Source organism: Cryptotermes secundus, unplaced genomic scaffold (assembly GCF_002891405.2).
Source record: "Cryptotermes secundus unplaced genomic scaffold, Csec_1.0 scaffold1054, whole genome shotgun sequence".
Classification (NCBI taxonomy): Eukaryota; Metazoa; Arthropoda; class Insecta; order Blattodea; family Kalotermitidae; genus Cryptotermes; species Cryptotermes secundus.
This window is the reverse complement of record NW_019719379.1, coordinates 175,438-201,455: the sequence shown is the minus strand read 5'-3', so window position 1 is coordinate 201,455 and position 26,018 is coordinate 175,438. Positions and strand designations below refer to the sequence as shown.

The 26,018-nt window shown below is 35.1% G+C and overlaps 1 protein-coding gene across 5 annotated transcripts in view; it reads left to right on the top strand.

Moving 5' to 3' along the window:
• LOC111866039 (leucine-rich repeat and calponin homology domain-containing protein) overlaps positions 1-25,277 on the top strand; it is a 96,101-nt gene extending 70,824 nt beyond the window's left edge. For 2 of the 5 annotated variants that reach the window (XM_033752144.1, XM_033752143.1), the window contains one exon: positions 5,922-7,587. In XM_033752144.1, the coding sequence (XP_033608035.1) occupies positions 5,922-6,113 (192 nt within the window). In that variant the 3' untranslated portion in view covers positions 6,114-7,587. Of the gene's footprint in view, positions 1-5,921; positions 7,588-20,135; positions 20,273-21,312; positions 21,536-23,058 lie in introns of those variants that run through there. The other 3 variants (XR_002843083.2, XM_023854552.2, XM_033752142.1) reach the window with 3 other exon arrangements.
• The last annotated feature ends 741 nt before the right edge of the window (positions 25,278-26,018 follow it).

Below are 26,018 nucleotides of genomic sequence, written 5' to 3'. Positions count from 1 at the left end.
GTGGATGGTACAGCACTTCCCAGCCCCATCAATCGAACAAATCAGCCACAGTTTGCACTGCATGCGGCCAAGCATTGTCCTGCAAAATGATGGGTGGGTTCTGCAGAAAGTGTCACCGCTTCTTTCTCGAAACTTGTCACAGGTTGTGTTCCAAAAATGAACACTAATACTGCGCATTGACAGTCTACTGTCAGGGAAAGGTATGCGTTAAGATAACGAAAATCACCATAACTTTCACATTGCTGGGGTTCTGACAAACTTTTGATTCTTGTGGTGACCAGTAATGACGCCATTCGTTCGATTGGCGTTTCATTTGTGGCGTGTACGATTTGGCCCATGTCTCATCCAGCGTAAGAAAGCCTCTCCTTTGCTCTCATAGCGCTCCAAGTGGTTAAGAGCAGCGTCGCATCATAGCCATTTCTGCATTTCCATCATATCATGCGGAACCCGTCGTGTTGCAATTTTTCTCATGCCCAGGCGTTCCTTCAGAATGTGAAGCAAAGTCGTGTGCGCTAATCCTGTCTCTTGGGCCAGCTCATGAAACGTATGGCATCGATCACTCTCCAGTAACGTGGAAAGAGAATACACTTCTTCTTCACGGACACTAGGATGACCTGGCTGATGCATGTTTGCCACATTTTGGCGTCCCTTGTTGAAGGCTTTTACCTGCCTTGCCACTGTTCTGTAAGGCAATGCAGATTCCCTGCAAGCCTCTTGAAGACCTTGATGACACTGTCGTGCTGTACGGCCTCTAGCACATTCAATCTTCATCCAACTCCATTGTTCCTGTTTCGAAAACATCGTGACAACACTACATTAGACCGTCAGCTAACACGAGGCTCTGTTCTTCTTGTCACTGCGCGTGCGCGTGATGTGAGAAGGGAGAGTCCAGTCCAGATGATTCCTAGTGGCAGGAATGTGGTGGCGCCCAATCTTGGAGGATAGTATAAGGTGGTAATTGGGGCAGCAAATACAGCTCCAGCATGTCCAAGTACAAACATCCAGTCACAGTCTTTTCCAAAAAGAAAAACGGTCTATTCAACTTGTCGTGCATTAAGCCAGCCCACATGTTCACTTTGGGGCTGCCTCTCTCCAACTCACATGTGACATCTGGAATTTGACTGCCCCAAATCTTGCAGTTTTACCTGTTTACAGCTCACTGACATGGAATGTTGCCTCATATGAGAAGCACACTTGGCAGAGGAAATCGGGTGACCCATCAATTCTTTCTAGCATGTCCATAGCGAAGTTCATGTGTGCTACTTGGTCACTTGGTTTTAGTACATCAATCATTTGAATCTCATACGCTCTTAGGCAAAGCCTATTGTGTAGCACATTGTGCACTGTTGAACATGGAATTTGTAACTGCAAGCTAGCAGCACAAATTGATTTGCATGGACTTCACTGGAATGTCTCTCTAATGTGATTGAAATTTTCTTCAGAGGTCTGTGTCTTTCCAGGAGATTTTACATGTAAAAGACTACCTGTAGTCCTCAGTTCATTGTCACAGAACCCAATGCTTTACTGTATAGGAGGTTGACATCCATATTGTTTTCTAAAATGACACTGGACAGCCGTAAGAGCTTGCAACTCTGCTAGCCACAACGTGCATTGAACCTGTTCCTGTGGATTTGACATTGTTACTGAGCTCACCAAAGGTCACCAGCTGGTGCATGCACATAAGCTGAGCTTGAAAAGAAACTTTCAGAGTTTTCCTTTCCGAAGACATAAACTGGATATGTGCATGACAGTTAGTTTCAGAGATATACATTTTTCATTTCGAATACCTTTCATCCAGACATTCTGTAGATGCCTGTGCACCATATAAACAGTAATAATAGTCACACCACTCTTCTCATTGTGAAATTAACTTGTTTGAATAATTAATTCCCATTGTGTTTAATGTCTTAGGTTTTAAAGTATGCACAAACATTGTACATGTTTTTTTTTTCAAAGTATATACAGTGAATATTGAAAGAAAGAAAGAAATGTGTTGATTACCTGGAGCACATGCAGTAGTAAGAGTAATGGCTTTGGCAGTAGTACAGAATCTTAATGTTAAGTAAAATTTGGTAAAAAAAAACTTTATTATTTTTTTATTATTAATTTATTATCATCAATGAAGTTCAGACCTAACATAAATTGATTTCTTAGACAAGTAGCATAGTTAAAGATGTTAATTGTTTAGTTTTGTATTGTGCTTTGTGTAGAACTGAATGTTAAAAGTATAGTCTGTACAGCAGGATCTCACCGGTTGTGGAGTGTTCTTGGTGCTTAATTGTGTGCAGTCACATGCAGAATTCAGCTTTCAACAGTTCTATTTTAGACACTGGATATTAATGCACACTACCCCATTCACTATGTCTCTCACATTGCACTGTTACTTTCTTTGACATCCTAGTATATGGAGCCTTGTTGCATTACTGCAGTTCCACACTGAGGTTAGAACTGTTGTTTCAAAAGAAGTACTGTAGTAAACTGACCCTTACTCAATTGAGGTAACTTACTGAAACTTCAAAAGAAGCTGTCTACTCAGCCCACTTACCCAATACATCACTAGTAAAAATACTTTCATTAGCAGGTTTAATTTGGTGTTGGGTAGTGGGGAAGGGGTTGTCATTTTGTGAGAGAAAAACACAGTCCACAGGATTTATGATATCTGACTGAAGTGTTATAAAAATATATGTGTGAATTGGCTCTCTACATATGTGTCACTTATATGACATTTTGTGAGGTATCATAAGTATTTATCTTTACCCATTGTGCCATCCCATGCAATATGGTATTGGTACTGTGCATGCCATCTCTAGAGTCATTGTTAGTGCATATGGAAAATGTGGTGATAATTCACATGATCTTTTCTAGCTTTACATGAAAAAGTCCATACCTGAAACATTCATTTTGTATTTAGTAATAGGAAAAAGATGTGTTTGTAAACAAACTCATCATATTTTTTGCTCATTTTTTGTTTGCAGCCTTAATTAATGACTTCCACTGAGTAAAAAGTCAGACATTTCACATCTGAAAACACCCAGTATATTGCAATTTTTCTTACCCAGTGTATGTTGTATGTTAAGATACATAAAGCATTCTGCAGGAACTAGCAAGTGTTGGGTGATGCTTTTTATGTTGTATTGTTAAAGATGAAGTCTAATTTCAAGACCATTTAAAATGTATTGAAGAAAATATTCATGTCTCTAGTCTTGCAGTTATTTGTCTGTGATGCTTTATAACATTATGCATGAACATTATTCTGACCTTTTTGAAAATTATGGAATACTAGTGTGTCTGAAACACTGCTGTAAACATATCACTGCCAAGATTTATACACATTATAATTTAAAACGTTTTTCATTGAGTGTAGAAGTTTGGTTCTAAAGTTTTATGGTTATAATTGTGTCACCATTTGTTGTGGATGTGACACTGTTAACATTTAACTGTTGTTTGTGCTTATACTTTGTAAGTTACCTACAGTTGCATAGTTAAGTCTCATTACACCAAGATGTTAATTTTATAGGGAAGAAATATGGTTCACATGGTCCAAGGAAGGCTTTCCTTCTGCACTGATTTATTTCAGCTACATAGTAAATGCTTCTCTCCATTTTTGGAAAGTTGTTTCTAGATGTTATCTATAAAATAAATGCTGAACTGGTTGCATTTGAAGAATATCTGGATGATTGTATGAAGTTTAAATTCATCTTTGTTCATTCACAATTTTTCATCTTCAAATAGCTAGTAGCTCAGGCTTTATTTAATTGGGAACTTATCTGTTTGCACAGCTCTTTATTCTTATTCTTTGCTGTTTGTGACTAGGAAATTGTGGTCTGTATCTGTGGTCCTTCTGTTTTATTTAAATTAATTTTGAATTTCAGTTGTTATTTTGCATGTGCAATCCATTATGCTTCTGTTTCCTACCACATTTACAAGAAAACTGGTGTTTGTTTGGGATCAGTTGTTGACAATTGATTTATATTTTAGATTTTGCTGCTGTTTTTTTAACTGTATTGTTCATTCCTGTTGTGGTGGAGGATGTAATTAAATGTTTACATAGTTTGACCAGATGGTTTTATTGCAAATTTATTTGTACTTCATGCATAAATGGAACTGTAAAAAGCAAGAGACATAGATCTTAGTATTATATGAAATGGCCTGACTGAGTGCAAAGACAGTCAGATGACATGGAAACTGCCAATTTTGCAAGAATTTTGGATCCTGTTGGCCTTGCTATGTTGTTTAAAACAGCTGATTAAATTATTGTGTTTATTCCAGATACCTTGCCTCTTTTGTCATATAATAATATACAAATATTTAGGTTTACTTATCTCAAATTGTCTTTTGTTTCTGTTCCCTCCCACCAATACAGTAGGTTCTTGACTCTGATATGACTTTATTGATCATGACCGCATGAATTATGGTGAAACAGACATGGATAAGAACTTGATATGAAAACAGTGTTCAGGAATTTTCTACTTCAGATCAAGCATCCCTGTACATTTTGAGAGCTGGACTAATTTTTATGTGCTCAGAGTTTATTTGAATGATGTGTTATATAATGTTGGAGTATATTATATTTTTAAATTTATTCACATTGAATCAGTAGTCAGATGCAAAGTTTGAGCAGTTTCTTGAAATCTTGATGTTATGAAATAGTAAAGTGTTTCCAGGTAACAGAAATGGTCTTACTTTTGAATGATAAGCCAAACATTCTGAGGACTGTGAACACAGAAATTTTTACCTCCTAGTGCTTATGCCCATGCAAAAAAATTGTAAACTTTGATCTGTTACCAATCACATTTGTGTAGCGGTAATACTGTTGACTTCTGTTTAAGTAGTTCTTGGTTTGAAGGTTGGCGAGGATAATGGCTTTCATAATTTAGGTTTTTCATGAAGAGTTCTGCTGTAAACCAAGCAGAAAGGAGTAGAAAAATGTGGGAGTCTCTATAAGGAAACTGTTAATGAACCTAACCTACAGCAATTAATCTTAATTATGGCCCAGTGTATTAAACATCCACATACCAAAGTCTCCAACTGTAAATCAAGTAGAAAAGAGTAGAAAATATAGGAGTATTCTCTTATGCAGGACTATGCGAAATGGTACCACTTTGAAGCTGAACATTATATAACCTCAAACCCATAATTCCAGAATGTTTATGATACACTCTGTTTCATATATAACCACCCAGAAATATTTATTTATATAACAGAAGTAAATCATATTTCAAATAAATTCCATGACACTAAACCACGAAATCAGTGCAATCAGTAAATGTATGACCATATCAGATGGTCCCAAGATCCAACCCACATGTACACAATCTCAGTACCATGAAGCTGTATCATAGCAATAAGATTTTAAAATCTTTTGCATGTATAACAATGTTAAAATACATAAAACTCAACCAAATTTACAGATCAGAAGTTCACACACATTTAGATAACGAAAGATTTTATAAATGTGTAGAACCACTCTGCTTCGATCTGGCAGCAATTCAGATGTAGCACCTACCTCAAAATTATAGTCAGAAGTTGAACTTCAGTCTGCCTACTTCCTCGCACAATTTTATGATATGTAAGCAAATTTTCAACAAATGGAAACAATACTGTATTTTACTATGAGCAGCTAACCAAGATGATTGTGTTGATTTATATCTTCAGTCCAGAACTGTAATTAGCATAATTGTTAACAAGTCTGGTCAAACTATGTATACATTCTTCATTATTTTAAAATTTAATAAAAGACTTAAATTATTAGTTAAAGGTTTGCACTTGTTATTAGGTAAGATAAAAGCTACAAGCATAATTTATCTTCAATAATATATTTGTAGTTTGGGATGTAAGTTTGTGTAGTCTGTGTTGCCATCTGCAAGCCAAATCAGAATTAGCTTTAGGTTGGCTAATGATCCCCTGCACATGTGTTGCAGGAGGACGTGTGCACTTGTGATGATATAGTCGGGGAATTCAGGGTGGGTGCGGTTTTGCGCACCGTAGAGAGGCTTGTCACATTTGAAGCTGCCGTGTCGACGACGCAGCCTGACAGCTTAATATCATTGCTCTGCCTCGCCTTCTTTGTTACGACTGTAGTGCTTCTGTATTTCTTCCCTCCTCCTGACTGAGTCGGTGACAGTTAACTAAAGACTATTATGCAGAGTGTTAAAATTATTAGTTTCTTTTCAGAAAGATACTTTCATAACCTACTGCTGATTGGTAATTGATCTTTGTATCTGGAATGAAACTAATGGTTTTAGATAATTCCATAATTATGCAACTGGTAGAAAATAATAGCATGTAGCATAAGGTAATCTTCCATATCTCTAGATTAGTGTAATAGTGTTATTTTGTTCTGAAATACACATCAGCTGAAACTTTAAAAACAGTGATAATTACTGGGTGAATTTGGTATCATATATTGCATCAGTTGTTTGTTCTGGGCAACCATCAGACCCCATTCACAGACAGTCCAAGATGTGTTCAATAATACAAGTGTTATGATTTGAGATAATAATGTGAACTTCACAGAGTTATCGTTGCATTCCATTTTTATGTCTTGGATGCGACATTGCCTCTAAGAAACTGCCGTCATTTAACATTTGATGACTTTTCTATTGCATTAAATATAGTGACATTACTAGATTATGGATATTGCTATAATTATTTAGATACAGAACTTGGGGATAGACCTTTGTTGACATTTTGGAAGTATTGAAGAATTTTAATCAGCATACCGATTGATCTCAGTATATTGTCATTAGCAACTTAAAAATATAGCTGCTGTGTATTTTATTGGGCAAAATTAGCAGCAACTTGAAGCAGTTTTCCATTTGTAAATTAAAGCGGTTAATTGCTTCCATATTGCAGTTCTTATTCTTTACTTAATTCATGTATTAGGCCCTTTAAAAATGTTCTCAGAAGAATGGTGGTATGTTTTTCATTTTATGGTGGCAGTGAAAGAAAGAGATTTTACAAAACATGTTATCTCTAATACAGCAAAATTGAATTAATCTGCAGGTATTTTTATGTCTCTTACAATCTGCATTCTGATTGATGTTTTATGTTTTATCCTGTTGGTAATGAACAGCAACCCTTCCAAAATATATGTTAACAGGGCATACATTGGATATTTTATTAATATTGTTATATTAGAATGGGTATATTCTCTCCTTTTTTTTTACTGAGTTTTACATACAGGAAAGTAGAGATACATGGTATGATAATTAAGTTTTTGTGGCAACCTCTTCAGTATTTGGGTTATGATAGGAAAGAAACAAATTTGTCAGTGGATTACATTCACAGCTTTCCCTGCAGATTTACAAACCTGAAATCTCAGGCAGTGGGGACTAATGAAATAGTCTTCAGGTAAGTAGGAGGTTTTGGCCAGGTGACATGTCTTCTACATATTGTAACATGTATGGAGTGACTATAGATGGTGTTTGGATTGGTAATTGGGTTTATTGAACTTTTCAACACAACTCATGACTACACTTTATAAATCACAGAGTCTACTGTTCTCAGACTGTTACAGTCTCTACTAGCCATTTCTTGGTAGCAGCTTCCAACTGCAGACGTTCCCCTTCCCCTGGGTTCCCGAACTGTCCCCAGCCTGAGCTACCATCTTCTCACAGCAACAGCTCACAATAACTCACAATAACTAGACTGCAGTTCTCTCACTAACTCACCAACCAGCTGTTCACTAACTACACAGACTGACTCCACTCCACTTGTCCTGCTTACATCATCTTGGCATGGACCACACAGAAAACATGATTCCATTATTGTTGTATAGTTGTTGCCATGGAAACATGCTTGTTTGTGGAGCCGTTACTAAGCAACATCTAATGGGTAGCTGCATTTGCCTAGCAACGGGGTCTGTACTTGACAGTATGTTTTCATTGCAGTGAAATGCTTACCTCTAAACTCATTCCTGAGTTTTATAGTTCCCAGTTCTGTTGTGCACTGTTCTCGCTGAGAACTAGAGGGAAAGTTATGGAAATGCATAGATTTAATGAGGAGAATATAGAACTGCAATGCAAATTTATGTTGCTTTCTCCTGTTTGGAGGAGAAAATTGGGTTAGATGTGATAATAAAATCTCTGTGCCTAAACTAATTGCATTTTTGTTTATGTTTTATACTTAAGCTGTCAATTTCCCTGATAATCTGCATTGACACATTTATACATCTTTGTGTAATGTTATGTACTTTTTATTATTATTTTATAAACCATTTTGCTTTTGTAATACATTCAGTTCTTAGATGACTGGAAATAGCATTATGTGAATTTCTTTTAATTCTGTGCAGTATATCTAGTTTAGCAGTTTTGTTCTTCATAATAGAATTTAAAAATTTGTATACCATAAGATATGTGTTTTTAAGGAGTTTTCTTTTTCGTGTGTGTATATGCTAGGATAAAATTGTAACCCAAATTGAAGCAGTTAATGGACTAAAAATATCAACAATAACAACTAGTCATCTGTGCCTGTTTTATTAACTCTTGTAATTTGTGGAATTAGTGACTTGGCCCTAGGCTTGAATCTAGAGTGAAGAATTTGGTTATTATTTAGCCTCAGAAGCTTGATTTTTGTTGTGGTTACTTTTATTCTAGTCAGTGTGTAAGGAACAGTATTTTATATTAATTTATCAGTACAAACTTAGAACACATTGACCACACTGGGTGAGACATAATAAACCTGTAGTTTTTGGTTTATGAGTTGTCCGTGACTTTTCCAGTGGATTATGGATAATGTAATAAAGAATGTTATTATTTGTTTTGTACAGTAGTTTATTTGATTAGTATATATGTACCATATGTTACAGTAAGTGACTTTTATGTGTAATTCTTAAGCTTAAGTAAACTTCTATTTTAAACATTATTTATTGATATAAATATTTGTAAATGAAAGATTTTAAGTTAGTATAAATTAGTTCATTGCAGATTTTACGGTTGAGAAACATATTATGTTAGTAAAAAGAACATTGAATGTGGCACATCGTTGTTGTACATATTACCAGCAAATCACGGATTCGTAGTCAGCTCTTGAGTATATGTTGACATTTTATACATCTTCACAGTGAACTAACACATAATTATTTTCCATAAAACCACTGTTAGATTTGTATATGCTGTGAAGGTATGAATATCTAAATTTTCATTTCATCACTGCCTTTTTTGCTCACTTATCCCCACTTAGTCCAAACTGTGATTACTTTTCTCATGTTCACAGATGAAACACCAATTCTGTGCGTAGTTCAGAAGTTTTGGCAGGTTAAGTGTTCTGATGAATTAAATTTTTTTTGAGGTTAGGTTTTATATAAGTACATAGCAACTATACTGTATCCTGAATATTCTTCAGGCAACATTTGCGAACCTCAGGACATGAATATTTTTCGTCTCCAAAAACTTTTGCTATAAAACCTGGATGCATCTAATAGTCTGGAAAATATGGTACTCATATTTTGATATTTTGTGTTTTATATTGTAGCGTGTTTTGGTGACTGAGATGCGGTTCAGATTTATAGTTGGTTTTATTAACAACCTACAGATTGTAACTACAATTACTTATTACACTATTGTGCTCTTACACAATTTACAGTCACTACACACTAATCTTCTCGGTCTATCTTCAGTAGTCTTCACGTATTTATAACATGGGAGCTATACAGGTCTCACTGATTTACACACTCCCAATCTTGCTGCACTATAGCACACATAAAGTATTGAAGTCACACAATAAGTTTTCACTGGCTGACTTTTCAGTTATCACTCACTATCACATATTACACATAAAATCTTCCACTTACACTTTACATCCTCACAGGCCGACCTCCTGTATTCTTCTGTACTCCGTTTGTGTGCTTCTGTCATAACTGACTCCACAAACTCACTCCGAGAACTCCTTAGGAATTCCAGTTTCTCCTTTAAACTCTCAATTGGACTAGTGGAAAACACACCTCGCTTCACTGTTGTGTAGTCGCCGTGTTTACAGAAGCATTGCTAAGCAACACTACTAGGAGATGTTTACTGCAACACTGCTTAGCAGCCAGCATTTTGCAGCTGGGTTTGGCTCAGCATGCCATGGAGAAACACCGCTTTCCTTATTGTTGTGTAATAACCGTGTTTACAGATTTCTATGGCTCAGTGATTCCTGCGTGGCATAAATATGCCACAATATGGACGTCTTTATGCAGTTTATTGATTTTTATGTGTTTCATTTTTTAACTAAATGTTCACTTTAGTGACAGTAGAACCCCATGCTTATTTTGCATAAGCATGGTGTAATGACATTTAATCCTTGTGATTAATCTGTTCCCACAGTTAATCTATATAATCAAGAGCTGACACTCCAGTCTGTGGTCTTTATACATATCTTTTGTAGTGCTGTAAAGGAATTTATACCAATTTTTTTGTGGACTAAACTTGCCTAATTATTAATACTTTTGTTTTGCTCAAAATTAAGCATTTTTATAACTTAAAAGTTGTGGTATCAAAAGACAAGACTGTTAACTATATTGATCAGTATTATAGATGTGTTTATATGAAATGTATTCAAAAATACTTTCCTGAAGTATTTGTGTGCATTATTTTTCCAGAATGGTGAGACATACAGGCAATTAACTTGTTAAAAGATACTGATAATTGGAATATTAGAATTAATAGGCACCTGATCAGTGTGCGTGGAAAGTGGCATTCCCTTTGTGGCCACATTATTGGCATTGCTCTTAGGTGTTATGCAAGGTAATACAAGATCCAGCAATTAAATATCTAGATTAATTTTGTTATCATAAAATGTACAGTATTGTCACTAAACTTTTAGTGACTATGATCGCCTTCAGAGAACTTGCTTTCAACTTTATACTTGCATTCCAATATCTCTGGGGAACAGTAATGGAAATCAGTTTCTGACTGTTGTCCGAGAACTGTATTGACATTACTTGGAAATCTTCAAGTGACTCAAATAGAGACCATTTCAAGGTTATTGTGGAAATGTGGAAGTGTTACTTGGGATCTGATCAGGTAATCATAATGGATAATTGAATGCTGTTCTTTGTTTTTGGCTAAAAATCGCTTTGCCAAATGGACTTTATGGAAAGGGCATTTTATGATGTAATCTCCACTTTTGTGCTAAAATATTTTGTCTTTGTCATAAAATTCACTGCCATAAACATTCCCAATATTCAAGCTAGACTGCTTTATTGACTGTGTTTGGAGGATCATATTGTAGTTGTATGGATAATTCCTTTTATGTGTGTATATATATTGTAGCGTGTTGGGTGTGTCACGCTACAAATAGATTCACGTAGGCCTCAAATTAAGTAGAACCTTTATTGTTCTTCCGCTTACACAATCACGAGTACAACTACTATTCACTGCGACACCTCGACTATCCTCTGCGACACTCTACTTCGAAGGCTGGGTAAAGGCTAGCTTCTCCGAAGGCTTGATCACGGCTGGCTTCTTAGCTGGCTCGATGAAGACTGACTGTTTCTCGCTGAAGCTGGGCTATTCATAACCTCGCCGCTACTAGGCAAATGGACCTTCTGTTATAACCATGGAGACGTTGCTTTGTTTGTTCAGCGTTTCCTACGCAATGACCCATTGTTATTGCTTTTTCTCTGTGGGAACGCTACGCTTGTATGTCATAACCGTGGAGATTCGATGTTCTCGATACAACGGCTCACTGTTGGAATTACAGTATCGCTATTGTTACTTCTTATGCAACGGTCTGTTCTAGCATTTCCATAGAAGTGACTTGTGGATTCCAGACACGTTACAATATATATAAATCATATCAGTGTAGTGACATTCACAATATCATGGACACACTGTACTTTACTGTTGGAGACTGGCATTTTGTTTCTCATCACACTGGAAGATTTAAAATTATCACCTCCCACCACCCAAGTAGGATCCTTTCAACATTGTTGCTGAATGTCATGCATCAGAAATCAGAAGTATATAAAAAGGCAGATCTTATGTAAATCTTCATTAAAATGCACAGACACACACAGCTTCACGTTTCCAGATAACTTTTGTTCACTTTTTAAAAGAGAATATGTTGTTTTTTATATTTGAAAATTTATATTTTGCCAGACAACTTAAAATTAGGGTTTTTCACATCCTAATACTAACATCTTTCTTCATAAAAATAAAGCTGACTGTTATTACTGAAGTTTTAAATTGAACATATCATTGAACTAAGTAGACAGAAGAAAGCTTGATTTTTTTTTAGAATATTTTATCACTAGTTAAAGTGCATGTGTGACGTGTCTGATGATGTCTGTGTCTGTAAGTGTTCGTCTGATACATTTCCAATACGGTGAGCTGCTGCTGGGATTTTTTCTTCTGGATAAGCCATTGGGAAAGTAATGAGGAAAAGTTTAAATGGATAATACTTTCAGAAGTAAAGTTGATACCCTTTAACAGATTACTAGAGGAATGGTCCTGATATAAATGTACAAAGTAATGAAGTATGCTTTTCCCAACGTTTTACATGGTTGTGAAACACATAAAGTCCCCCTTCTCACTTCATTTCAGTTTTCTAATTTCCAACTACTGCCATAGTTTGCATTATATTGTTACTGCAGAGCCTTTCATTAATGCAGTGATATAAAGTTGTGTGAATCGTAATAGATTCCTATTGACAGTGGATCATACTGAATAATATGAGCATGGTAACTGTTACTTTTGTTTGAACTTTTAACATCCAGAAATTACAGAATTTTAAAGTTATGAGGGAAGTGCCTGTATGTTTCATCTTTCATTCTGCTCTAAGGTTCAAGAAGTTACATAGAACATTTTGATGTATGTTTGATTTGAAGTGTTTCTTTCTTCAAAAAAGTGTTTTTATATTTAAGATTCTGATAATATTGAAGACCAAGTATTACATAAAAGGTAAAGAAGACTGCAGTTTGTAAGAAAGCCTTAGGAAGTATACTTAGGTGTAAGCTGAGTTTCTATACTGCATTGAGAGACATAGTTAATGGGAGTATTATGAGTCATAATATTTTCACCAGTTATGAAGAAGAATCAGTAGCTCTCATTTCTATGGGATAAACAAAATTTTGTGTATATTGTTCTGAATGAAATATGTTACAGCAAAGCATATTGTTCACATACACAGTACGTAACAAATCAAATTTACATCATTTAATAATTAATGCAGGAGAAGTTCACTAAATACAGTGAAACCTCCATTTAATGCTTATTTGGTGAATAGTGGTTTGAACACTAAAGCGAGGAAAGTCTTAAATAGAGGTTTCACTGTATTTGTATTAATCAGTGTGCAGGACCTTTGAAATTGTGCATAATATTTAATGTAATATATTTCAGTCATTATTACTAGTATTTGAATTATGTTGATTGCTGAGTTGACTTTACCTTACCATAGCAATGAAGCTCATTCATGGTTAGTGCACAACAGTTGTGTGTGATTCTGCATTTATTGTCCAGTATCAGACGTTTCATCTTTTGGGAAGTTTTTAACCACCATGATAATTCAGATATAAGACAGCTGGACCAAATTGTAGCCTACAGAACAAAAATATTTTTATTTCTATCTATTTATGTTACTTGAATTACAGATAGGTTCATGCTTATGAATGTGTCAGAAGTGAAGGAAATACTTATCAACACCCCGGATTGATTTTTTTCTTCTTCATATTCAGGTTTATAGTCAGATAGAATGTGCACAAAATACACCAAATGTGAAAGTCACTTTTAACATCTCTATATTTTATGATTATTTCAGTTTAATAAAATATGTGCATTCATCATATCTTCTATCTGTTTGAATATTAATGTGGATTGTAACATGCAAAATTTATATTACCACGGTAGTTACAGTGATGAGAATTCCACTGGGATTTGTGTCATCATAATTCTAATTGATGTAATGTAAAATAAAATATGGCATATGGAACCCACTGTCAGAGGGTTGTGAGAGGCAAAGAAAAATGCAGAAGTTAAAAAATATTTTGTCAAGGATAAAATAAGATCAATGTGTTGATGAATAAGATAGCAAACATTGTATTAACATGGTGCTGAAACATGAGTATATGTAGGTCATAGAGAATATCAATATTTGTAACAGTATTTTGCAGCTAGTGATTAATGTAATTTTAACAAATTTGTTGAAGCATGTTTTAAGCATTGTGGTAATATTTAAGATAAATGAAATGTATCTGAAATTTCTGATAATGATAAAGCTGTTGAATTCTGCTGCAGGTTGTTGAGAAAAATTTATTTTGTGTGAAGGAATGACATACATTGCTATGCATCAGGGTCAGAATATGAACAGTGCTCAGAATGGTGCAGGGAACAATATTCTTGTGACCCTTCATAAAAATACAACTAGACACAATGTTCTTAACTTCTGTAAATAATGTGTTACCACTACATATCAACAAGGAAATAGTTTTGGTCATGAATGGTAATTTAAAATAAGAAACAATAACCACTAAAACTCTCTAGTGTAACCACTAACAAACTCATGAAAGCTATGTGCAAACTTAGTATTTTAACATTAAAAGTAATTTAATGTTCATTTACAGAGTAAGTTGAGAACATTGTTGATATGCTGGATTTAAGGTTCTTGCAGCACTGGCTGTGAAGAGTTTTGTCTTCTGGAAGACATGGCATTGTATCCCAGAAGATAGGACTTCACTCTTAATATGGCTTAAGAATCCTGTTTTGAGCACTATGATGCAAATCCTTGAGTAACAAGCTGTTTGTGTATTTTTAAAATTATATGTGACAAGATGATGAGACTTTGCTCTTTGCATCTTTTTTTTTTTTTATATACTGTTTCACAGTTGCATATCCCTATTCAAGGAAAGCAGGTTTGTCAGGCTAATATGTTGTTTTCAGAGAGCATCGTGTTTAGTTTTATAGAATGCTTGTTATAATTCGGTTCAGACATTTTATCATCTTTGGTATTGTATTACAGTTCATGTACTGTATTTTATATTTCTGTGTAAACAGGATGATTCAGTGCATGTACTACAGCACAGTGAAACCTGGTTATAACAGATGAGTTTCTCTTTAGTTTCTACAAAAATATGAATGCTTGATTAATTTATTTTTCTATACTTTAAAAACAAATAATCAGAAGTGTATATTTTCTGCACTGGGCACTTGCATACGTATAGCCACTCGTGAACTGTATTAATGAATTCTGAAGCAATGTGCATGATTATATATTAATGCTGTTTTGTTTTCTGTTTGTCAGAGAAGGTTGCATCATTTAAAAAAATGTCATGAAAGAAAATTTTCTACTTGTTCACACACACTGCTCCAACTTTGCATGTAAACACATTAATCATATTAATAGCCTCATATGAGATAATTTTCCATTATGACAAATTTAATTTTCTAGGCCATAACAGTATGCACATTGTTATAGCAAACCAACCTGAGAATACAGTATTTTTGAACATACTAAAAATGTTACATACAGAATTATAGATTCTGCTGCTGCTTATATTTGATGGTAGGAACTTGAATGCTCAGTTGACAGAGTGTTTTAATTTTTTCTGCTTGTTTGTGATTCTGAAAAATGTAAATACCTTGTAGCAGTAGTCCCTGAAAGTGCCTGTTTTTCATGCTTATATTATCATGTCATAGCAGAAACACGTTTTGATTGGAAATTCCAAAGCATCTTATCTAAAAACTGTGTTCTAAAGTCTGATCCAGCAAGAATTTTAGGTAACTATCCCCCCACAAATATACTAATCCTTAGAGCTGAACTTTGAACAATGAACATACAGATTTTTGTAACTAATATGATAGTCAATGTTGCTTGTTATACCTAGGTTTTACTGCAGCTCTTACTTTTCTTTTTTATGCCCACTATGAACATTGCCTGTGTGTTGAAGTACATTCAGTAATCACAAGAAGTTAACTAGTTAAGGAGCCTACAGAAGTGTTTCATCATAATAAAACTCAAATATGGGAAAGTGTCTTAAAGCTCTAAGGTGCTAATTTGTTGTAATGTCAGAGAAGGAGGAACTTGGTTAGGTAACAGTGTGAAAATTAAGTAGGAGAGAATTATCCATCTACCAGCTTAATATTTACATGGACGATAAGATTGAAATATAACTTTCATTTTGACAGAATAGTAATTTGGTTTGTTATATTTGAAGAAATGGGGATAATTTTTCTGAAAGAATAAATGGTAATGTAATAACATACTGCAAATTCTTGAACTTGTAAATTGATATTTGATGTTGTCCTTCCTTATTTGGAGGAAATTTTAATTTATAAATGGGATATGGAAGTTCTTGTATTGTTCAGAATATACAGGTTACTGCTGAAAGACTAATGCATTAATGCAATCATATATAAAGTACTCAACTACTTTTGGTCAAAGGAATTTTATCATGTTACAAGCCGGTCTTACCATTGCCTTTTTTAACCTTTGTTTTTATGGATGTGAGATTACAGTTAGTTAAAAGCAGTGGGTGCAGAAGTGTTGTTTTGTTCATAGGGAGTTGAATAATGTTATGAGAGAGCAGAGAATAATATGTGTAAAAATAAAATAAAAAAAGTTATGTCTTTTAACAGGCCGTGAAGGCCCATAGGATTGTGAGACATCAAGGCTCCCATATTTCTGTAGACAGTCGGCTCGCAGATGGCGGTAAGGTTGTCAGCCTTATGTACCTCCCATCCTTTACCCCACCAGGAATATTCCTGCTACTTATTTCTGTTAAGAGGCTGAGTTGACCCCAGAGCCATTGTGTGGCTGGAAGGATTAGGTCAGTTAAACAAAAACACCTCATCAGCACTTGAACCCGTGACCTTCCAGCTTGTAGCATAGTGCCTCAACCAAATACACTACCGCATGCCCCAAATAATATGTGTAACAGGAATAAAAGGCAGTGTTATGGGTAAAGTAGCCTGAATCCACAGGAATTAGTTGTCAAATGTCTGACATATTTTTTTAATCATTTAACATGACATTTTGAAATAGTCCATGACTGCCAACTTCATAACCCTCAGAAACAAAAAATTTGGTATATTTAAGAATTGCACTTCACCCATAATTGCTGTAGAAGAATAAAACATAACTTTACATGTAATATCCTATGATGATCAGACGCCTGCAACGGTCTGAGGAACCAAAATTAATATGTCATCATTTACTTTCCACCTTTGTCGTGAAAACAATTTAATGATTTGTTGATGAAATCCTAGAGTACTCATTCTCCTGACCCTGTTGCTAAGTTACTCACCATAGATAAGAAGATATCCTTTTGCCCCTTTTTAAGCATATTTTTTACAATGTAAAAAAGTGCCTTATATGAAGGCCATGTTTGTCAATCTGCCTGTGTGACTTAGTATTAGGGCCTAAACTGCTGGATCGATTTTCTTAGAATTTTATGTAGGATACTCTCACTGTAAGTTGCATGATAGTTCAGATTTTTAGCCATAGTTACCTATATAAAGCCCAGTTTACATTATACAGTGCGTACAATCAAGTGCGCGCCGCGGCTGCAATTTGCCGTGAGTCATACCACCGCAGAACGGATGCAGTCCATCACAAATCCCACATGACCAGACCCAGGATCGAGCATGGGCCGCTGCAGTGGTAAGCCAGCGACTAACCACTTATGCTGCAGCCCTACATCAGGTTATAAATGGACTTTTCCATGTATACCGTAAACTGTTTTACTGATTGTGTTGAAATTTGATGTGGGAGACTTTCACAAAAAATTAATGGTCCTGATTTTTAGTCATATTGGTCCTATCTTAATTTAACTGAAGTGATTCACATGGGATAAAACTGATATCTATGTTGATGTGTTTAAGCAATGCATTTAGCATATTCCTTTGGGCTTCCATGAGTTTAGCAAAGTTTCAATTCTATCGCCAATTTTGTTTCTTTGCATACATGGACAGATGTGTGTTATTGTGATGTTTTCGCTTGTAAGAGATCTAATACTGTGGATGACTATTGAGTGTTTGAAAGTCAGGTTCTTGGATTTATTCACTTTAGACAAAATTTATTGCCTACAGTATGGTCTGTGATATGGATATAGTAAACCACCACCATCATGAAGCAAGTTCTAAGGACAATTTTGTAATGGTAATATGGTAGGGACTATTCTTAGATCTTGTGTTGCAAGGCTCATTGAATATGTATATCTTGAAAAAGAATGAACAGATATGAGGAGGTAGTCTGAAATTCTAATGACTGCATTGTAGGCCTATTGTATATTCTGATAACATAAGAATTTCCATAAAAAAAATTTGGTGACTTCAGTTTAACTTGATTATTAAGTGTTATTAGACTGATGATTTGTGTGTTACCATTATAGCAGGGTATATTAAGTGTGAACATTGGTAATTTTGAAGCATATCTTCCACTAAAATTAAGTTGTTTGTAATGATTAGCATGTGGTAAATGTAACTTTGCAACAAAGTGAATATTCACTGATTATTTTGATTAGGCCTATATTAGGAAGACTACAACTGCATGTTACACAGAACCTGTTCATGCTAAGCAGCAGTGCTAGTGGTCTGTCACAGAATTATGTACAGAGTATATGTAAACGTGGCAACTGAAAAAAGTTTAATATGCTGATAAGAAGGGAGAGAGTATGTGTCCATGAAGTCGTTTTTAATATCATGTATTATGTAAGCAAGATGCATGAAATGAAGAAATTTTATATAGGCCTATTATGCTTTTGTGTCAAAGTTAAAGAATCTTCGATGTATACAGGAAGAATATACATGTTTTAAATAATAATCTTCATAAGCATTTCTCTTTGGACACTGAGCATTGCCGTAAACAGAAATTAAATGGTAGTGTCTTTCACAGTGCCATTGGCCTTGTTTTAATTAGCTGCAAAGGAAGGTTTATTATATCGTACAGGGTGTCCAAAATGATCACAGCTGCTAAAGATACTGAATAATTTCGCTGTTTGATGTGAAAAGTGTAAAATGTTATCAAATGTTTTGTTGTCAATAGATATGCACATGTGCCTCCCTTTTGGCGCAGCAGACGTCCAACCAATGTTCTGTCTCTGTCCAGGTGTTGCATAACATCTCTGGAGTTATAGACACTATACAGTCCTGTGGTAAAAATCAGTTAGGTTGTTGACTTTGGTCCAATGTGCAGCATCTTTGAAATATCCCCAGAAAAGAGTCAAGAAGGGATGATTATTTATGGCAAGCAGGATGTCCAATTTACATCGAACTCAGTCATGTTCAGTTTGTATTGAGAACCAGCTCATGCACAGATTTAATTCAGATGATCTGTGTGAAAGCTGTATGATAGATTAAGGTAGAAAACTGAACGAAATCACATACAAAGTGAAACGGAAAGAGTTTTCCTTTTTTACATATAGAAGTAACATCAGCTTTAGAAAATGGTTGTACAGAAGTGTATTGAAGGTCTGTAAAATTAAATTGTTCAATCATATGAACAGCTGTTACAAAATATGTTGTCATATGCTCCCTTATATTAATTCATTTGTTGGTTTTATTTATGTATTATTATTATTTATATTATGCTTCCCGTTGTTATTGTGCTAAACCATTTGTACTTATTTTGAATACTTCCAAAACTGTAATAAACATGAATTGTAATAAAATAATGTAAAGAGGAAAGCTTTTAATTAAGAATTTTGATGTACAGAGTTTTTCATGAAGATTTAGCCAAAATTTAAGTGCTGTGGTATTTTGAAGTTGTATAAATATTTGATTCATATATTTAATGTCTCCAGTTTACCCAGGAGCTTGGAAATAAATGTAGACTCTACGTTCATTGACTTAGCATGAAGCAGGCAGTGATCACAGCAGTTGTTATTATGTTAAATGAAGGCTGTGTGAAGATGAAAAAATTGGAGCACTGCATACATAAACTTCTGTTGTTGTAAGCATGATTGAAACTTGAAGTTCATGACTGTGTAATAAATTGCATCTTATTTGAGACACACAACAGGATGCAAACTATTAGTATTATTTTTAATTTGTGCTTCTCACAGTATAGAGCAAACCATGTACTGAAATATTGATGATTATTGGTCATGTACTTTTAATGTTTGTGAGATCATTGCTTACTATTAGAAAAACAATTGTGTATCTTTGGTTAGGTATTTAAGTGCAATGTTCTATTTGGTCCTTTATTCTCTTCTGTTTCAGGGCTTAATATGTTGTGCATCTGATGTCCTTGAAGGCAGAGGTTTGGTTCAGGTAGCCATTACAGTGGCAGAACTGTTGAAATTTCACCACCCAAGATCCCCTGCCCATATTAGTATTCCATGAGAAACACTATACGGGTGAGAAAATGCGCTTTGACTATTACTAATTAGTTGTATACGTGACAGAACTGTTAATGAGGAACCTCAAGGCCTTTAAATTAAACTTTATTAAAAGTCTTGTTTGCCATGTTGCCCCTTGGCTCTCTAGAGCATTGCTTGTTAACCAGCAGCAGTTGAATTTATGGTGCTCTGCTAAGGCATGGTAGAGTTATCTCTGACTTACAAGGGTCAGTGTATTTATGGTTGCATGGCAGATTCAGCTGTGCAGGCACTGACTGTCCATTGCTGCTTTATTACTTTGCAGCCATTCAGTGCAGTGAGCATTCACTGTATGGCGCCACAACAGTAAATAGCAAGTAAGCTGTTGATGGAACATCCTATCATTTGTAGAATCGGACTTCATTCAAAAATTTATCATAATTAGAAAAATTCACAGTTTATTTCTCTGCAGTGCAGACATTTTTATGTGTCATTTTAGAGGTGGAAATTCAATGAGATGCTGTAGAAGAGTGATTTCTGCAAATGCTGAAGCAGTTTTGGACTGTGTTTCCTTGCAAGGGTAGATTTGCTCAAGCACTGAAGAGACATGGCCACCAAAAATATGCTGCTTTATTGTGATTCCACCTTTTTGTTCCATTATGTACCGTTGTGTTAATATTGAAAGTTTAATGTTATAGTTAAACTGTATTGAATCTGTAAATGATTGCAATACAGTTTACATAGGGTATCTGATTATTACATGCCATATTTTACAGGATGTTTTCTGGACATAAAAATAAGTAGAGAAGTTCATTTTGCTATGTACCCTGAGGCCCTTCCTGAAATAGTTACAGCTTTTCTAATTTCATCCTCCATAGTCACACCTTAAATACATCTGAATTAACAGGCTCTGTGTTTTAAAAAAAAATCAGCTGTGTGTGGAAAAGAAATGCTCAGGTGTTCAAAGATTCATAATCTGGTCTATATTTGTCCCCTGCAAACTGCTTAGTTCAGTGTGACAGTTCCTGTCTAGTATTGATTGTAATGGTATATGCTTTGGTTTTTAAATATCCACACAGAAAATGGCGTATTCTGGGATGTGGCACCGTATAGTCTGGAGCCACCTGCTCGTGCTGATTCCTCACTCATGGAATTTTCTACTCTGAAGTTGGAGGTGATACGGTCCTTCGAAACATTGGTTCACACAAGATCTACACTATGCCACATCCTAGAAGACAGCATTGTTCATAATAACCTCTGTGAAAACCTCAGATCTTACAAAATTGGGAGGATTCAAGCCAGGTAGGAATGCAGGCCAGGAAACTGGCACTTCACGTGTATGACCAATTTGGCATCCAGGATAATTTTTTGACCGCCATTGATACCCTTTGTTGTTACAACATGGTTGAGCATCATCATGTTTAAACCACGCATGAAGATTCATGGTGAAGGACAAATTAGTCCATTTAAATGTAAATAAGATCTAAAGGTTTGTGACGATGACATATTAGTACAAATATTATGTTTCTGGACATTATCCATCGTTCTGTCTTTATCTGAAAACCATCTTCTTTATTTTTCAAAACACAACGTTTTTGACACTGGATTCTATCTCCATCTTCAGATAAAACCTACTCAGTTGGGCCCATTCAATAGAGATAGATTGAGCGAGAGACTGCATTCTATCTCCATCTTCAGGTAAAACCTACTCAATTGGGCCCAATCGATAGAGATAGAATGAGCCCAACTGAGTAGGTTTTACCTGAAGACAGAGACAGAATCCAGTCTCCAAATAGTTGTGTTTTGAAAAATAAACAGGATGGTTTTTAGATAAAGACAAGACGATGGATAATGTCCAAAAACATAACATTTATACCATTTAAATGTGTTTGAAGGAAATTAAGGTAGTCGTGGCCACCCACTTGTGATAGTATAATGCAAAGGACCTGTGAAGTAATCACCTAAAATTCCATCTGACAGATTAATGGAAAATTGTTGTTGCAAATGATGAGATTGAATCACACAAGGATTATCTTCTAGCCACACGTATCCTTTATGGATACCCAGTCCTAGTGAAGCATGATTCATCCACAGATAAAACCTTTGGACAAAAAACAGGGTCTTCTGCAGACTGTTGCTAAATCCATTGACAGACTGCATGTCACACATGTGTATTGTGCAATGACTAACTCTAGCACAGTCTGAGTTAACAGTTGTTCTTATAACGTATGATATACGAGTATAGAAGCATGGAGATACCTGTATGAGTTACAAGCCATCTGGCAGTGATGGTAGTCTGTCTTTGTCTTTCATTGACTTTGATGATCTGCTTCTCCATCCATATGTTGCATACAGAGTAGACAAGCAGCATCCTATCACATTCTCTGAAGTATTCCCATCCTTTGAAGCTGGTAGTCAACAGAAAGGAAAGACCAGAAACCAGTCTGTAAAATATTGCATGTAATAATTGAAAACTCTTTATAACAGATGGGGAAACTTTCCACTCAGTTTCTAATAGGCATTGCTCTAGTGATGTGTGTGCATATGAGAGAGATGTGTGGCCACAACTGAAATAATTACTGTTTTACATCAGTAACTGATTACTTTGTCTTGAGCATCGCTTTATTTTTGCAGTCTCATGTGAACATAATTCTCATCCATTAAGACTTGAAGCGCAAAATCCAAGCATTTAAGTAAAGAACAAAGCGTTTCATTTGTCATGTATCTTATGCCTCGGAAGAGTAATATATATCTGAAAATGTGGCTGCAGTTTTGTTGCAATGCTGAATAATTATACTTAGCTTTTTATCGTCTTTTTTTGACAGACTCATCCAAACTTTGTCCTGCAGTGGATTTCAGCCTGACACAATATTTTGAAAGCTAAATAACAGGGTCATGTTCAATCCTAAGGAATGGTTTAGAGCACAAGTGAGTACTGCTATGTAAATGCACAGATTTTGGGTACCAGTTTCTTATCTACAGCCCAGTTTGAATTATTTAAAGGTTCAGAAACAACAAAGAAAATGTGCCAAAGAGCTGAACTGCAAAATGAAGGTAACATGTACAGCTTTTAGTTTTGCATATATCTTTATTTTGTAAGTATAATTCAAGGGTTTATTGTATTTTATGTAACATTATTTTAATTATTTGTAAATAGGCACAGTTTGACAAAACGATACTCTAGGTTAAACGATACTGTGAGGTAAATTTGTACTGTCATGGTTTATAATTTATGATGGCAATTTATTGTAAACGTAATTTACATTTTATAAATCAAGCTTTTTTCATGTAATCACAATGTCCCAAACTGCAGTCAGTACTATATTATCAGTCTTCCTGGCGGAACTACACCTCAGTATCTTGTAGGAAACGCTTTTTATAAAATGAAACAACTTCCTTTTCTGGATGTCATTAGAACATGCAGATCTGTATGTTGCCTTTTCTTTTTAATTGTCTTAAGGATCAATGCATTTTTCGTCTTGAACAAGGTATGTACTATTAAATATTCTTGTGCTTTATATTTTAATTTTTGTGACATAATGGAAGTCTGATTAATGTGGTGTACTCTTACTTGATTCATTCAAGTACAAACTTTCAGGATGAATATCTGCATGTTGCAAGTGCACAGTACTGATTTCCACAAGTCTTGAACAGGCAGAGCGAACTATTATTTTGGAAGGTCTATTATGCAAGTAAACTGTGATAACCTTTGCTTCTGGAATACACATGCCCAAACTCTTGGTCACTGTAATGTCTCTCTATCTTGACTTGTTGCACACAACTGCCTTTTACATGTGTACAACTTATCAGTGAATTCTTTTGTATATTTTTAATTTAAATCAAAGTCTTTGTTTGATGCAGTATTAGGTTGCTGATTGAACTCAGGGAAATTATCTGAATGGTGTTTAAGAACTTTGTCAGCAAAGATTCAGTGAGTTAGTTGAGGTTCTAAAACACTTTAATTGATGAATTCTTATATAAAGATTTCTTATGTCTGCAGTTAGGTAACTAGATATGTACCCTTGATTTATCTTTGGAAGAACTATTTTTAGGATGAGGAATAAAGAGTTTCTGGCCTCTTCCATCCCTTAGTTGTATATGAGAGAAGAAAGAAGAAATTACAAAAGAATAATTGTACCTATACATAAAGGCCTTTCAAATGACCAAACTCCTTTTAAGAATTGTAGAACAACGATATTTGTAATGTGTTGTTGAAGAAATATATTTGTACACATGGACAACTTTCCATGAATGTATGCAGTAATACAGGTCTTGATTTATTTGAAATAGATATTTGGTTCTCTTGACTGCATTTAACCCTTCAGGTATATTGAGCACCACTGTGATGCCTTGTCACAGCAATTGAATTGTATTGAATGTTGTGTCTTTCAGTAGGAATAGTGATAAGATGCAGTGGACGCCCAAATAGCCCATTTTCAGCTATGATTGAGGGGTTAATAATGTAAAACTGTAAGATTACATCTTTTGCTTTTTAAACTTTTAACTTCTGTAGTAGAAATGCATTGGAAAGTATTAATTTATGGCATATATTATAATACTTTAATTTTGAGAAGTGTTGAATCTTGAAGTACATGTTTCTGATATGTGCATGAAGAATGTTTCTTTACTTGGTGCATAGTTCTCTTCATTCCTGTGAACTTTATCTCATCCTCCAATAACAAAATTTGATTATTTGTCCATGTCGTTTGTTGAGTGGTCATGGTGCTGGATGTCATACTCAAAAGCAAGACTAGTTTAACGACAAAGTGCCAAAAGATTGTGGTTCGAGTCCTATATGTTAGATTCTAGGGGTCTTGGAAAAGATAAAATAGGCCTGCAGGCCTATGTTTTCTAGTTTCAGATACTTAATTTTGTAACAGCCAACCTCTTGAGCCATAAATATCTTTTATTGTATACATATCGTAGAATCCAGAATTAAATGAAGATATTCATACTTCTTACATTTGTGCTGCTGCCTTTGTGGTCTAGTGGTCAGGGTTCCTGGCTACAGATCCAGAGGTCCGGGTTCGATTCCTGACACTACCAGATTTTCTGAGCAGTAGTGGGTCTGGAACGGGGTCCACTCAGCCTTGTGAGGATAATTGAGAAGCTATTTCAAGGAAATAGAGGCTCCGGTCTAGAAAACCGAAATTAACGGCCGTGGGGATCCGTTGTGCTGACCACGCGGCACCCTCTATCAGCTATAGTTGGCACTAACTTTGCTGACAAGTGGCGGTCACTCGATCGGTATAGTTCGCTTGCAAACCGCAGGCCACGGAGTTTTTTTGTTTTGTTTTGCTATTTTTTTTTAACTTGTCTCTCTGAAAATGAAAATTTATTTAAAAAAACAAGGTTATATAAACATGATTATATAAAATTAAAGTAAAAGAATCCCGCAATGTTTGGAGGTGTTAGTGTCTGAAATTTTATATTTTTTCTCCGTTGACTGTGTTTGGTGTTGTTTACATTTCATATTACAGTTAACCGGTGCCTAGCTTTAATAGGAGTTGACTGATCTATAAGGGTCTGACATAATATATATTTTTATCTCTTATAATGTAGATATATGTATCATGCATAATATTCTCTTTGTAGAAGAAAATGCATTCCACTCCTTTGTTTTTATTTGGGAGTCTTGCAGAAGGAGTTATTTCCACATCTTTGCTGTGAGATTGCAACATCAGATTTGCTTTATTTTCATATTTTGTGTAAAAATGTAAAACACCGTGAAGTTGTCCCTGTGTTTAACTAATTAAGCACTATACCATGAAGATGTATCGTGAGT